General features: G+C 49.3%; 1 protein-coding gene across 2 annotated transcripts in view; it reads right to left on the reverse strand.

Moving 5' to 3' along the window:
* Window positions 1-15,400, reverse strand: part of LOC139533994 (transmembrane and coiled-coil domain protein 3-like) — a 45,154-nt gene continuing 29,754 nt past the window's right edge. Inside the window, exons 2-6 of one of the 2 annotated variants that reach the window (XM_071332569.1) lie at window positions 5,324-5,488; window positions 5,124-5,231; window positions 4,282-4,964; window positions 1,178-1,313; window positions 1-1,052 (exon numbers count right to left, since the gene is read on the reverse strand). In XM_071332569.1, the coding sequence (XP_071188670.1) occupies window positions 750-1,052; window positions 1,178-1,313; window positions 4,282-4,964; window positions 5,124-5,231; window positions 5,324-5,488 (1,395 nt within the window). In that variant the 3' untranslated portion in view covers window positions 1-749. The remainder of the gene's footprint in view (window positions 1,053-1,177; window positions 1,314-4,281; window positions 4,965-5,123; window positions 5,232-5,323; window positions 5,489-15,400) is intronic. The other variant, XM_071332568.1, reaches the window with a different exon arrangement.

Raw genomic sequence — 15,400 nt, forward strand, 5'->3', positions numbered from 1 at the left:
AAACAAACATTGTCCTTTGTATTTTTTTTTTTCAATTATAAAACATTTCATCACTTGACAGTACAGTACAGCTACACACAGACAAAGCACTCTCACATGGAGAACACTCCCACCCCCTGTACATACACAGACACACAAGTCACATTCCTCTCAGTGTGTGTGTGGATGAATGTGTATCATAGTGGCTTGGGGGGTGGGAGTGAGACTGTTTATGGATCAGAGCCAGAGGTCTTCTGGGAGAATGAGTTTTTAATACTGTCAGTGTGTTAGTGTAATTTAGGTGACGGAAGTACGACTCCGCAAAAGACAGGAAACCAATCGGGGGACCCCTTGTTTCCCCTATAAAGGTTATACATAAGCTTACCACCTGTATAGTGCAGTTCAATGTCCTATTGAGATTGACAACCACACAAAGATCAGTGTCCGCAATAATACCGTATGTGACTGGTCCTGCTTCCTCTGTAGCCACCATCTGATTGGTCAGTCTTGCTTTCCTGTAATTTGTACTGTAGTGGCACACTGGCATCGATTTCCCTCAAGGAGTTCTGCCCAAACTCCAAAAGACAGAGAGGGGGAGAGACACGAGGGTGGTGGGGTGTAAGGCTACATTGTAAACACCGCCCCATTTAATCTATCGCTATGACAATGTCACAAAGTCCCAAGCTCGGTGTGGGTGGTGCCAAACCCACAGTGTGAGGGGGACAAACTCAGACTGGGTGGAGCCTAGCTTAACATGGGAGGAGTCTAGCTCAGTGTGGGAGGAGCATGCGTTCCAGGGCACACTGCAGGTGCTCCCAGTTCTTCCAGATGACCGCCAGTAGGGACAAACCCACGCAGGTGAGCGCCAGGTGCACGCGGCTCCGCAAGAGGGGCGCGGTGAACTTGGCCGCCGTGGAAACGCACACCAGGATCACCGTGACGATGGCCAGCATGATGTTGATGCATTTCCCCAGCAGCACCTTGACGTCTGTGTTCTCCACCTGTACCGTCTGCTGCTGCTGCTGCTGGAGCTCCAGCTTAGAGACACGCGTCTGACATGACTCCAGAGCCTCCTGTAAACACAGAAAAACACCCGCATTCAGTTAACATTTGACACACAGGCTTAGATAAAGTTACTGACTATATACAGCTTAGATAGATTTGCAGAGGGCATGTTTGTAGATGTGTGTGTACATACCTGGATGTCTCTAGCTCTCTCGTAGGCCTGGTAAGCCACCTTCTCTTCGATGCTGGCCAGCTCCTGCTTCAGGTTACTGGTCTCATGCTGGTGCAACTCTGTCAGGTCATTTAACTGGTCCTCTAACCGCTCAAACCTATTAGGGAGAGGGAGAAAGGAAGGGGGGATAGAGAGAGAAGAGGGGGGATAGAGAGAAAGGGAGAGAGAATGATGAGTCTTATTATTGAATGCACAGCTTAAATTCCAAAGCAAACCTGTGTGTCCATCTCTTCCTTCACCAATGTGTGTATGGAGGATGTTGTTGGTGCGTCCGCATGGAGGATGTTGTTGGTGCGTCCGCATGGAGGATGTTGTTGGTGCGTCTACATGGAGGATGTTGTTGGTGCGTCCGCATGGAGGATGTTGTTGGTGCGTCTACATGGAGGATGTTGTTGGTGCGTCCGCATGGAGGATGTTGTTGGTGCGTCCGCATGGAGGATGTTGATGGTGCGTCCGCATGGAGGATGTTGTTGGTGCGTCCGCATGGAGGATGTTGTTGGTGCGTCCGCATGGAGGATGTTGTTGGTGCGTCCGCATGGAGGATGTTGTTGGTGCGTCCGCATGGAGGATGTTGTTGGTGCGTCCGCATGGAGGATGTTGTTGGTGCGTCCGCATGGAGGATGTTGTTGGTGCGTCCGCATGGAGGATGTTGTTGGTGCGTCCGCATGGAGGATGTTGTTGGTGCGTCCGCATGGAGGATGTTGTTGGTGCGTCCGCATGGAGGATGTTGTTGGTGCGTCCGCATGGAGGATGTTGTTGGTGCGTCCGCATGGAGGATGTTGATGGTGCGTCCGCATGGAGGATGTTGATGGTGCGTCCGCATGGAGGATGTTGTTGGTGCGTCCGCATGGAGGATGTTGTTGGTGCGTCCGCATGGAGGATGTTGTTGGTGCGTCCGCATGGAGGATGTTGTTGGTGCGTCCGCATGGAGGATGTTGTTGGTGCGTCCGCATGGAGGATGTTGATGGTGCGTCCGCATGGAGGATGTTGATGGTGCGTCCGCATGGAGGATGTTGTTGGTGCGTCCGCATGGAGGATGTTGTTGGTGCGTCCGCATGGAGGATGTTGTTGGTGCGTCCGCATGGAGGATGTTGTTGGTGCGTCCGCATGGAGGATGTTGATGGTGCGTCCGCATGGAGGATGTTGGTGGTGCGTCCGCATGGAGGATGTTGTTGGTGCGTCCGCATGGAGGATGTTGATGGTGCGTCCGCATGGAGGATGTTGATGGTGCGTCCGCATGGAGGATGTTGATGGTGCGTCCGCATGGAGGATGTTGTTGGTACGTCTGCATGGAGGATGTTGTTGGTAGGTCTGTATGGAGGATGTTGTTGGTACGTCTACATGGAGGATGTTGTTGGTACGTCTACATGGAGGATGTTGTTGGTACGTCTACATGGAGGATGTTGATGGTGCGTCCACATGGAGGATGTTGTTGGTGCGTCCGCATGGAGGATGTTGTTGGTACGTCCGCATGGAGGATGTTGTTGGTACGTCCGCATGGAGGATGTTGTTGGTGCGTCCGCATGGAGGATGTTGTTGGTGCGTCCGCATGGAGGATGTTGTTGGTGCGTCCGCATGGAGGATGTTGTTGGTACGTCCGTATGGAGGATGTTGTTGGTGCGTCCACATGGAGGATGTTGATGGTGCGTCCACATGGAGGATGTTGTTGGTGCGTCCACATGGAGGATGTTGTTGGTAGGTCTACATGGAGGATGTTGTTGGTGCGTCTGTATGGAGGATGTTGTTGGTGCGTCTGTATGGAGGATGTTGTTGGTAGGTCTACATGGAGGATGTTGTTGGTGCGTCTGTATGGAGGATGTTGTTGGTGCGTCTGTATGGAGGATGTTGTTGGTAGGTCTGTATGGAGGATGTTGTTGGTACGTCTACATGGAGGATGTTGTTGGTACGTCCGTATGGAGGATGTTGTTGGTACGTCTACATGGAGGATGTTGTTGGTACGTCTACATGGAGGATGTTGTTGGTACGTCTACATGGAGGATGTTGTTGGTACGTCTACATGGAGGATGTTGTTGGTACGTCTACATGGAGGATGTTGTTGGTACGTCTACATGGAGGATGTTGTTGGTACGTCTACATGGAGGATGTTGTTGGTACGTCTACATGGAGGATGTTGATGGTACGTCTACATGGAGGATGTTGATGGTACGTCTACATGGAGGATGTTGTTGGTACGTCTACATGGAGGATGTTGATGGTACGTCTACATGGAGGATGTTGTTGGTACGTCTACATGGAGGATGTTGATGGTACGTCTACATGGAGGATGTTGTTGGTACGTCTACATGGAGGATGTTGATGGTGCGTCCACATGGAGGATGTTGTTGGTACGTCTACATGGAGGATGTTGTTGGTACGTCTACATGGAGGATGTTGTTGGTACGTCTGCATGGAGGATGTTGTTGGTACGTCTGCATGGAGGATGTTGTTGGTACGTCTACATGGAGGATGTTGTTGGTACGTCTACATGGAGGATGTTGTTGGTACGTCTACATGGAGGATGTTGTTGGTACGTCTGCATGGAGGATGTTGTTGGTACGTCTACATGGAGGATGTTGTTGGTACGTCTACATGGAGGATGTTGATGGTGCGTCCACATGGAGGATGTTGTTGGTACGTCTACATGGAGGATGTTGTTGGTAGGTCTGTATGGAGGATGTTGTTGGTACGTCTACATGGAGGAAGACTCATGGGCAGAAGTGTCTAGTGACAGGAGTCGCTAGTGCGCGATAAGACAGCGATATCCCTGCCGGCCAAACCCCCCCCTAACCCGGATTACGCTGGGCCAATTGTGCGCCGCCCCATGGGTCTCCCGGTCGCGGCCGGCTGCGACAGAGCCTGGACTTGAACCCAGAATCTCTAGTGGCACAGCTAGCACTGCGATGCAGCGCCTTAGACCACTGCGCCACTCGGGAGGCCCCAGATTAGGTTATTTTATACCCAGAAATGAGGGTGTGTTTGTGCTTGCTTGCTGTATTGATTTGTGTGTGTGTGGGTCTGTGTCTGTGTGTGTATATGTGTGTGTTTGTCATTGTGTCTGCACCAACCTGTATCTCTCTTCCTGCAGCGTCTGTGTGATGAAGCTGTAGTCACTCTTGAACTGGCTTTTCAGTGACTCCATGTCCTCGGCCAGCTGTGCCTGGGCCTCCCTAATCTCCCTGACCTCCTCCAGCACCTCCCCCAGCCTCCCCTGAGAGTCCGACCTCCCCGGCCCACCCCCTGACCCCAACCCCGACCCCCCCGCCGGGTTCCCGTTGGAGTCTGCCGACACAGAGGTCCCCGTGGAACATTCATCGTCGCTGGGGTACTTGGCCTTGGCAATCGTGGTGGCGCTGCCGCTCAGCGCCCGGGCCCCGGCTCCGCCTTCCGCCTGGAGCCCCGCCCCCGTCTCCATGGAACTCTTCATGTGGGCGATGTTGTCGGCGCTGCCGAACTTGTTGCGGATGAGGTTGGCGAACTCCCGCGACTTGTTGAAGAAGAAGGGGGGCGAGAGGGAGACCCCGGGGCCGATGGTCTTGACCTTGTCCATTGCCGGGTTGCGCGCGCTGGCCGAGCTGACGTCCCGCAGGCTGCCGTCCTTTTGGCCCTCCTTGCCCCCCTCCCCCCGGGAATCCCTGGGCGGGTGCTTGGCCCCGTTGGCCTCCTCCTTCATACGGCGGTGGTACTGCTCCAGCTTCCTCTGCAGCTGGGCGATGCTGTGGGCAGACTTCTGGTTCTTCTTCTCAAACACCTGGCAGACCCACAGCAGAGGCAAAGGGTCAAATTAAAAGATACTGCTATAATTGCGGCATTTTCTTTAAAAAGTGGCTTGTAAACATTCAGCACACTTGGCAGATGCAGTTATGTAGCATCATAAAAGGACAAATCAGTGGGATGTAATTGGACTGACCTGCCGTATGCGTGCCACCTGCTGCTTGTCAGCGTTGTTGACCAGTTTGAGGTACTCTGCCACGTTCTGGTCCCTGGCTGTCTGTTCCACCTTGATCTGCTCTGTCACCTTGGGGGAGATCAACGAGTCAACACAGAGACTAACACACAGGTGGGCCCGTGCTCTTGCTCTCTCTTTCTCCCTCTCACACACACACTCACCTTGAGTATCTTCTGCTGCAGGCTGTCGATGGCCAGACGGCCCTTAGTGAAGTCCAGGCCCACGCCCCCCTCGCCCCCGTCAGACACCAGGTTGGACTCAGAGCCCCCCCGCCGCATCGGTACCGGGAGGCTGAGGATGTTGTTACCATCGCTGCTGCGCTCCGCCTAGACACACACACACAGACACACACGTAATATATTGAGAATGTCACTTCAAAGAGAATGTTGTCAATTCAATGTACACTACAGTAAATGACTCATGCATGTATGATAGGACAGTATGAGCTCAGCCAAGTTTGTGGTAAATCTCATAGCAACGTATAGTTAGTAAGATAGATATTGATCATTTTATTTTATTTTATTGAAAATCTTGGCTCTCTCTAATTCTCTCCTTCTCTCTTTCTTTCTCTCTCTCTCGGAGGACCTGAGCCCTAGGACCATACGTCACGGCAAACCGGGCATGATGACTCCTTGCTGTCCCCAGTCCGCCTGGCCTTGCTGCTATTCCAGTTTCAGCTGTTCTGCCTGCGGTTATGGAACCCCTACCTGTCCCAGACCTGCTGTTTTCAACTATTTATGATCGGCTATGAAAAGCCAACTGATATTTATTCCTGATTATTATTTGACCATGCTTGTCATTTATGAACATTTTGAAAATCTTGGCTCTCTCTAATTCTCTCTTTCTCTCTCTCGGAGGACCTGAGCCCTAGGACCATACGTCAGGACTACCGGGCATGATGACTCCTTGCTGTCCCCAGTCCACCTGGCCTTGCTGCTATTCCAGTTTCAACTGTTCTGCCTGCGGTTATGGAACCGCCACCTGTCCCAGACCTGCTATTTTCAACTCTTAATGATCGGCTATGAAAAGCCAACTGAAAATTATTCATGATTATTATTTGACCATGCTTGTCACTTATGAATATTTTGAACATCTTGGCATAGTTCTGTTATAATCTCCACCCGGCACAGCCAGAAGAGGACTGGCCACCCCTCATAGCCTGGTTCCTCTCTAGGTTTCTTCCTAAGTTTTGGCCTTTCTAGGGAGTTTTTCCTAGCCACCGTGCTTCTACACCTGCATTGCTTGCTGTTTGGGGTTTTAGGCTGGGTTTCTGTACAGCACTTCGAGATATTAGCTGATGTACGAAGGGCTATATAAAATAAACTTGATTTGATTTTGATTTGAGGTGTAATTGTTTTATCACACTGTAATACACTGTCATCATAATCTCATCTCTTGTAATGTAAACACAAGCTCAATTTCTAGGACTGACTGACTGTCTGACTGACTGTGCACATGTGCCTGCTTGCGCACATTCTTGCGTGGCCGTGTGCCTGTGTGCACGTGTGTCAGTCTGTGCGCCCTCTAACCCATTCCCCAGTCTGTGCGCCCTCTAACCCATTCCCCAGTCTGTGCGCCCTCTAACCCATTCCCCAGTCTGTGCGCCCTCTAACCCATTCCCCAGTCTGTGCGCCCTCTAACCCATTCCCCAGTCTGTGCGCCCTCTAACCCATTCCCCAGTCTGTGCGCCCTCTAACCCATTCCCCAGTCTGTGCGCCCTCTAACCCATTCCCCAGTCTGTGCGCCCTCTAACCCATTCCCCAGTCTGTGCGCCCTCTAACCCATTCCCCAGTCTGTGCGCCCTCTAACCCATTCCCCAGTCTGTGCGCCCTCTAACCCATTCCGGCCTTGAGAAAAATAACTGGATAGGAGGATAGAGGACACAAGATGCATGAAACAGAGAGCTCTAAGTCTCCTCTCTCTGCAGACTTTGATGGCTCTACTGAGTGGCTAGAGAAGTTCGTAGCCTCTGGGTTTACAGGCGCAGCCTCTGATGCAGAAACGGCTTTGACTGTTAACTACAGGGACAGAGGATGATTACGTAATAAACCAACCTGATATGCCTTCAGTACAACTGGACTGTCTGTATGTAACCTGACTATATAACTACACTGTTACCTTGGCAGCCAGCAAACAAAGCCAACACACACACAGACACATAACCACACACACAAGGCATAGCCAGCTTGTCCTCATCTATATTTTACAGGGCAGAGTCAGGGCCCCTTCTCATGTCCAACAGTAACTGATGAGATTAAGAAAACAGGCAACAGCAGCTTTAGCCTACTGGTTCACACATCACACCCTACTCATTCACACATACACAGTCTCTCTCTCAGATTCCCCACACCTCTCCCTCCCTCCATCCTCAGATTCCCCACACCTCTCCCTCCCTCCCTCCCTCCATCCTCAGATTCCCCACACTTCTCCCTCCCTCCCTCCATCCATCCTCAGATTCCCCACACAACTCTCTCTCTCTCTGTCAGTCAGTCAGTCAGTGGCAGTTAACTAGGTCACAAACACTATCCTGTAGCACTCGGGCCCAGGGCACAGATGGCCCCACCAGTCCATAACCAGGCTATTCTGCCTGGGTTAGAACCTACACCCACACACACATTATTGAGTCAGTGTGGCCAGAGAATTAGCTGACCCTTTTTATTTTTTATTTTACTAGGCAAGTCAGTTAAGAACAAATTCTTATTTACAATGACGGCCTAGGAACAGTGGGTTAACTGCCTTGTTATGGGGCAGAACGAAAGATTTTTACCTTGTCAGCTCGGTGGTTTGATCAAGCAAACTTTCGGTTACTGGCACAACGCTCTAACCACTAGGCTATCTGCCGCCCCGACAGGCTACCCTTACATGACCCCAACAAGCCTGAGGGATGAGGAACAGCAAGCGCTGACATGTCGTCTGTCCAGTCTATCACACACAGACACAGTACACACCACTTCCTGCCCACCTCATCAAATCTGGGAGATGGGGGAGATTCAAGTATGGTAACTAACAGTTCTGTGGTGTCTCAGCCAGTATTCCAAACAAGAACAGGGTGGAAACTGAGTCTGAGAAAGGGAAGAGACACACACAGACACAGTATGTCACAAATCTACATATGGGATGTCCACCTGGCCGTGCTGCTGCTCCAGTTTCAACTGTTCTGACTGCGGCTATGGAACACTGACCTGTTCACCGGACGTGCTACCTGTCCCAGACCTGCTGTTTTCAACTCTCTAGAGACAGCAGGAGCGGTAGAGATACTCTTAATGATCGGCTATGAAAAGCCAACTGACATTTACTCCTGAGGTGCTGACTTGTTGCACCCTCGACAACTACTGTGATTATTATTATTTGACCATGCTGGTCATTTATGAACATTTGAACATCTTGGCCATGTTCTGTTATAATCTCCACCCGGCACAGCCAGAAGAGGACTGGCCACCCCTCATAGCCTGGTTCCTCTCTAGGTTTCTTCCTAGGTTTTGGCCTTTCTAGGGAGTTTTTCCTAGCCACCGTGCTTCTACACCTGCATTGCTTGCTGTTTGGGGTTTTAGGCTGAGTTTCTGTACAGCACTTTGAGATATCAGCTGATGTAAGAAGGGCTATATAAGTACATTTGATTTGATTTGATTTGTGTTGACTGTCCCCGGGCCAGTGCTGAACTCAGGTCAGTATTTGTCCTCCAAACTGGGCTGGTATTAAAGCCAGATTACAATTTCACATTTGTGTGCAGATGGGCGCGTGCACACACACACACATGCGCGCGCACACACACACACCCCCGCCTGTGCCCTCTCCCTCTCTACTCTGTCTAAACACCCAACTGAAAAAGAACACAACACACACTGCAACACAACAAAACATGATGAGGCAGACACACTGCCTGGAGAGAAATATTTGTTAATTGTAGCATTGTGTGTTCTATGTAGGCCAGAGCTGCTCAGCTCAGCGTGTTTCACACAGTCACACACATCTGAACAACGTCTCGGTACAGGAAATCACAGTATGACCTGCCTGAGGGACAATACACACTGGCATCGATGTACTGGATTTTTTCATAAAACGAGCACAAATCAGAACAGAAGAAAAGCCAGAAACAAAGTCATTGTCTGGAGATGAACAGTTCTAGAAGAGGCGTCAGTTGGTGTGGAATTCATGACCAGGAGGTGGTAATAGGATGTAGGCTATCAAACCCATTTGATAGGCCTAGCCCTAGCTAGCATGGATCGGTCATATCAGTAGAAGGGCGATTCCACGCCAGCGGGAGCAGAGTAGTTCCTGTAGATCTTTGACAAAAAAATTACAATTAAATCTAGTTGTATATCACCTTGTAACACAACAAAATGTGGAAAAAGTCAAGCAGTGTGAATACTTTCTGAATACACTGTATAGGTCTAAAAAGTCACACAGATAAGTGTGTGTGTGTGTGTGTGTGTCTGAATGAGCTGATGATTGAATAAAAGTAGAGATGGAGAGTTGTAAAGAAAGACCGGGTGAGAGTCAGTGGATGAGTGAAGAAGCCGTCTTGACGTGTTTGTATTCTGTGGGTTATAGCCTATAGCCTGGCTGATCTAACCCAGATAGGACTAACATCAATTCATACATCAACCATTCTGCATTCAAATTTATTTTGTTCCCATAGAAACTAATATTCACACACCACCATTAATAGGCGATCCATTCTGACCCACATCAGACTGCAGCACACACACTCTAAACCATGTGTGTGTGTGTGTGTGTGTGTGTGTGTGTGTGTGTGTGTGTGTGTGTGTGTGTGTGTGTGTGTGTGTGTGTGTGTGTGTGTGTGTGTGTGTGTGTGTGTGTGTGTGTGTGTGTGTGTGTGTGTGTGTGTGTGTGTGTGTGTGAGAGAGAGAGAGTGCCTGGGAGGGAGAACGTCACAATGAGATTCGTGTTCAAATAAAGGGATTTGGTTTAAAGAGATGAGACGTTAAAAACTATCCCCCCCGAGCCGTCACTCACAGGAAGTGACCTCACAGTGGACCCGTCATGACCCCGCCAGCCATTCTACAACAGCATTACCCAACAGCCTAATCACTACGATCTAGGACATCACCTCTGGTTCTTACACAACCTGCCCACCAGCCACCTACAGTATCCATACTTGAATCTGACACTGAGAAATCCACATAGCAGATCAGAGGGCAAGGTGGAGATACTACCATATTGCTTACTGTAGTGTATAGCAGAACTTCCCAACTCTTTCCAATCTACATGAAGTGCTAATGGACTACTATGGGTATAGGGGTTGTCTATGGACTGCAGGGCCAGACAGGGTTTATACACTCCACAGTGTTGAGTGTGATACAGACTAGCCTATCCTTGGTGATTTATAGCACAGCCTCCTAAAACACCGTAGAGGCAAGGCTCACTGCATCATTCTGTCAACCTGTGGCCTTGCAAATCACAGCACAGCACAGAATAAATGTGTTGCAAACCTACTCAACCTGCAAAACAATATATCGACCATTTAGCAGTTAAGATCAGAACACTGCTCCCTCCATCTGCTACCAAAAAGACCTGAAATAGGACTTATAAATGTTTTGATGTCTATATTTTTTTAAGCACTGAATCATTGACGGTCCGAGACTGTCTGGTAATTGTTCTGGTTGGGGGTATATATAAATCATTGATTCCTGTCGTGTATTTATCCCCCTCTGGGCTACTAGTCTTCCTCTCCTCTGCTCCCACTTCCCACCCAGGCCTGTTCTAACTCCACTGTCTACTAGCCTACTGTTTGTCTGGTCATTGTTTTGAACTGTTCTGCCTGCTGTGCTGCCTCTTAGCCTGGCTAGCATTGTGAATGAGAAGAGGTCTCCAGACCGATGCTCGACTAGGACAGGAGCTCAGCGGAGCTGAGTACCAGTACTTTAAATGTTCTACTGCTTGAGCTCGTGTTCCTCTTATTGAATATTAGCGAAAAAGTACTGTGGAGCTCCTGCACCTAAATATAAACAGTACCTGCACAAAATGAGTACCGGAACCTATTTCAGTCCAAGTCAAGCAATGCCACAGACTCGCCTGGTATGATTAAATAACAGTTTTTAAGGGCTGGAAATATTTAGTCGGTTGCTGGTCTGAGTGTGTGTGATGTGAAATTGAAGTGAAGTGTTTGAAGTGCAGCCAGCCAGAGCTCCAGGCTCTATGGGGGAAAGGGGAGCAGTAGGGACTGTGTACCCAGGGAGGGCAGCCTACTCTGGGGCAGACGAGCTATCAGGCTCCCTGGGGGAAAGGGGAGCAGTAGGGACTGTGTACCCAGGGAGGGCAGCCTACTCTGGGGCAGACGAGCTATCAGGCTCCCTGGGGGACAGGGAAGCAGTAGGGACTGTGTACCCAGGGAGGGCAGCCTACTCTGGGGCAGACGAGCTATCAGACTCCCTGGGGGAAAGGGGAGCAGTAGGGACTGTGTACCCAGGGAGGGCAGCCTACTCTGGGGCAGACGAGCTATCAGGCTCCCTGGGGGAAAGGGGAGCAGTAGGGACTGTGTACTCAGGGAGGGCAGCCTACTCTGCGGCAGACGAGCTATCAGACTCCCTGGGGCTCCTACGCAGAAGGTTGTGCTATTTCCACTGGGACGGATGCAACATTAAACAAACACACACTGCGCAAAGAAACGCGCACACACACACACACAGACAGTAGCCACACCCCCAAGCGTATATCTGCATAGCATAATCCAGTTTAGTGTGAAATGGTAGTTGATGAGTCGATTTGAGCAGAACCGGGTTTTGACCAGATCCCAGACCCAACCAAATGGATTCGCTCTGCAGTCCGCAAACCAGCACACACTTCAGGGAGAACCCCCCCCCCCCCCCCCACACACACACACACACTTCAGGGAGAACCCACCCCACACACACACACACTTCAGGGAGAAAAAAAAAAAACCTTTGGTTTTACACTCAACGAGCACTCACACACACTTACTAGTAAATCAGGTCAACCCCTGGGCTGGGCTAATATAGGGCTGGGCTCCGGCAGTTAAACATACCTGGGTTACAGCTACATGCCCTGACCTGCAGTGCATACACTACACACACAGAGTGAATGCAGGTAACACAGGACAGGATAGCCACAGACTGTACCACATGATGGAAGAGTGTTTATGGTATTTATGCTACACTGAGCTGCTCTCCTCTTGCCCACTCCCCTGTGTATGGGTGGAGAGAATCACCACTTGGACTTCTATATAACCAGCTCAGCACTGAAGTGACAGAGGATTAGGACGTGTGACTGTGTGTGTCAGGGAGTCATCCCTCCTGGGAAGCAGACTTTCTTTGACAATGTTCCAGCAGAGAGAACGAGAAAGAAAACAAGCAAAGAGAACGAGAAAGAAAACAAGAAAGAGAACGAGAAAGAAAACAAGAAAGAGAACGAGAAAACAAGAGAATGAGAGAGACGGTGAGAAATAGAGATCAAAGTATAAAAGCCCATTCCTAAGCTAGAGATAACAAACTCCTCCAGTTTCTCTCAGTCTTGTTAAGTGTACAGATAAATGATGAGCCTTTAGCGGGCCTGCAGTGGAACACATCAGCCCCAGAGGTCTCATTAGCACCGACTTGGACGCATCCCGGAGAGGAGTGTGCGTGTCGAATTAATAATTTAGGGTGGTTTAAAACCTAATAAAGTGACCCTGCTAACAGGCCCTGAGTAAGTAGAGCACAGCCGTCAATATCTCACCGCTAAGGGCCAAGTACATTAACACACACTCGTATAGAGGGTAGAGTCCCCAAAGCCAGGCCAAGGACAGCACTCAGATGGAGGGAGATGGAGAGAATATGTCATATATATATAAATAAATAAGAGAGAGGGAGAGAGGGAGAGAGGGAGAGAGGGAGAGAGGGAGAGAGGGAGAGAGGGAGAGAGGGAGAGAGGGGGAGAGGGGGAGAGGGAGAGGGAGAGAGAGAGAGAGACCCTAGAAAAATCAATAGACTGTTAAGGGCCCAGTGAGGTCAAAAACAAGATTTTCCTGTTTTATATTTATTTCCAAACTGTGAGGTTGGAATAATACTGAAAATTATTATTAATGTCCTTTTAGTGTAAGAGCTGTTTGAAAAGACCCCCTGATATTTCAGCCTGTTTTGGTGGGATGGAGTTTTGGCCTGACATGACATCACCAAGCGGTAATTAGTTAATAGACCAATAAGAAAGAATTCCAAACCTCTCTGCCAATAAAAGCTCATTTTCAGTTTTCCCCTCCCCAGAATTTGTTGGGGGGGGGGGGGCAATTTGAATTGAAAATAATCACAGTAAGGTATTTAATTGTTACCCAGAAATGAGTTGATATTGAGATGAAATGGCTGCACTGGATAACAACATACACACGCACTAATTAAAACACCGGCGGATAAATAAGGCTACACAGTACACAGACATCGAACAACACACATTCACAAATCCGGGAACACACACTACTCCTGTAACATATGGGAGAGGTAAGGCTGGGAAGAAAATGTGTATGTGTACATGGTGTCTGTCTCTGTGTACGTGGTGTCTGTCTGTGTGTACGTGGTGTTTGTCTGTGTGTACATGGTGTTTGTCTGTGTGTACGTGGTGTCTGTCTGTGTGTACGTGGTGTCTGTCTGTGTGTACATGGTGTTTGTCTGTGTGTACATGGTGTTTGTCTGTGTGTACATGGTGTTTGTCTGTGTGTACGTGGTGTCTGTCTGTGTGTACGTGGTGTCTGTCTGTGTGTACATGGTGTTTGTCTGTGTGTACGTGGTGTCTGTCTGTGTGTACGTGGTGTCTGTCTGTGTGTACATGGTGTTTGTCTGTGTGTACGTGGTGTCTGTCTGTGTGTACGTGGTGTCTGTCTGTGTGTACATGGTGTTTGTCTGTGTGTACGTGGTGTCTGTCTGTGTGTACGTGGTGTCTGTCTGTGTGTACATGGTGTTTGTCTGTGTGTACGTGGTGTCTGTCTGTGTGTACGTGGTGTCTGTCTGTGTGTACATGGTGTTTGTCTGTGTGTACATGGTGTTTGTCTGTGTGTACATGGTGTTTGTCTGTGTGTACGTGGTGTTTGTCTGTGTGTACGTGGTGTCTGTCTGTGTGTACGTGGTGTTTGTCTGTGTGTACGTGGTGTCTGTCTGTGTGTACGTGGTGTCTGTCTGTGTGTACATGGTGTTTGTCTGTGTGTACGTGGTGTCTGTCTGTGTGTACGTGGTGTCTGTCTGTGTGTACGTGGTGTTTGTCTGTGTGTACATGGTGTTTGTCTGTGTGTACGTGGTGTCTGTCTGTGTGTACGTGGTGTCTGTCTGTGTGTACGTGGTGTTTGTCTGTGTGTACATGGTGTTTGTCTGTGTGTACGTGGTGTCTGTCTGTGTGTACGTGGTGTCTGTCTCTGTGTACGTGGTGTCTGTCTGTGTGTACGTGTGTGAGGCCAGAACCTCCTCACCAAAAAAGCCTGAAAAGATGTAATCCTCTCCTTTCTGTAATCTGACATTTAATCTCTTTTTTAACCCCAGAGCCAAGATTACCCAGCAGCCACCACCCTCAACACACTCTTTTAGATGGAGAGAGAAGGATGAGCACATAGAGATGGAGAGAGAGGTGGGTGAGGATAAAGAGAGAGAGAGAGGGATGGCTATAAAAAGAGAAAGTTGTGAGGGATGGATAGAGTAGGAGAAGAGTTGATCAGTGTAATCCTGTTGTAATGTGTCTTAACTCTACAGGGTTCAATCCGAGAGAGAACCCTGAGGCCTGGGGTTTTATACTGAGATTGTCATCAGACGCTTTAGCAGCCAACACACACAGTGCTCAATCACCCTCCTCACACAGACAAGTATGTTCACTATCCTTTTGGAGAAAGACAGTGGGAGTGAGAAAGTTGAAGAAAGAGAGAGAGAGAAAGAAAGAAAGAGCGACAGGTAGTAGCAAAGCTCCATTCCACACCTCACAGACCCTCCATGGCAGGCACAGGACACACACACACACACACACACACACACGTGTCAGAGTTCTTAGGAAAGCAGTTTACCGACTAGGCGTCCACATCTGAAAATGTGCCAGTGGAACCAACAGGCAGATAATTGATCTAGCTTGCTCTCTTTAACACACACGCCACTCCCCTGGGTGTTACGTAATCTACACTGATCTAGTCAACTCAATCTGTGAGCCTGGCTGTGTGTGTGTATGGTACAGTAACTGAATAGTACTGAATGTGTTTGTAGGTACAGTAGATTTCACACTCACACTCTAATCTAGTGGAAGTAGCTTGCTGATAT

The sequence above is a fragment of the Salvelinus alpinus genome, chromosome 11, assembly GCF_045679555.1.
Source record: "Salvelinus alpinus chromosome 11, SLU_Salpinus.1, whole genome shotgun sequence".
Lineage (NCBI taxonomy): Eukaryota > Metazoa > Chordata > Actinopteri > Salmoniformes > Salmonidae > Salvelinus > Salvelinus alpinus.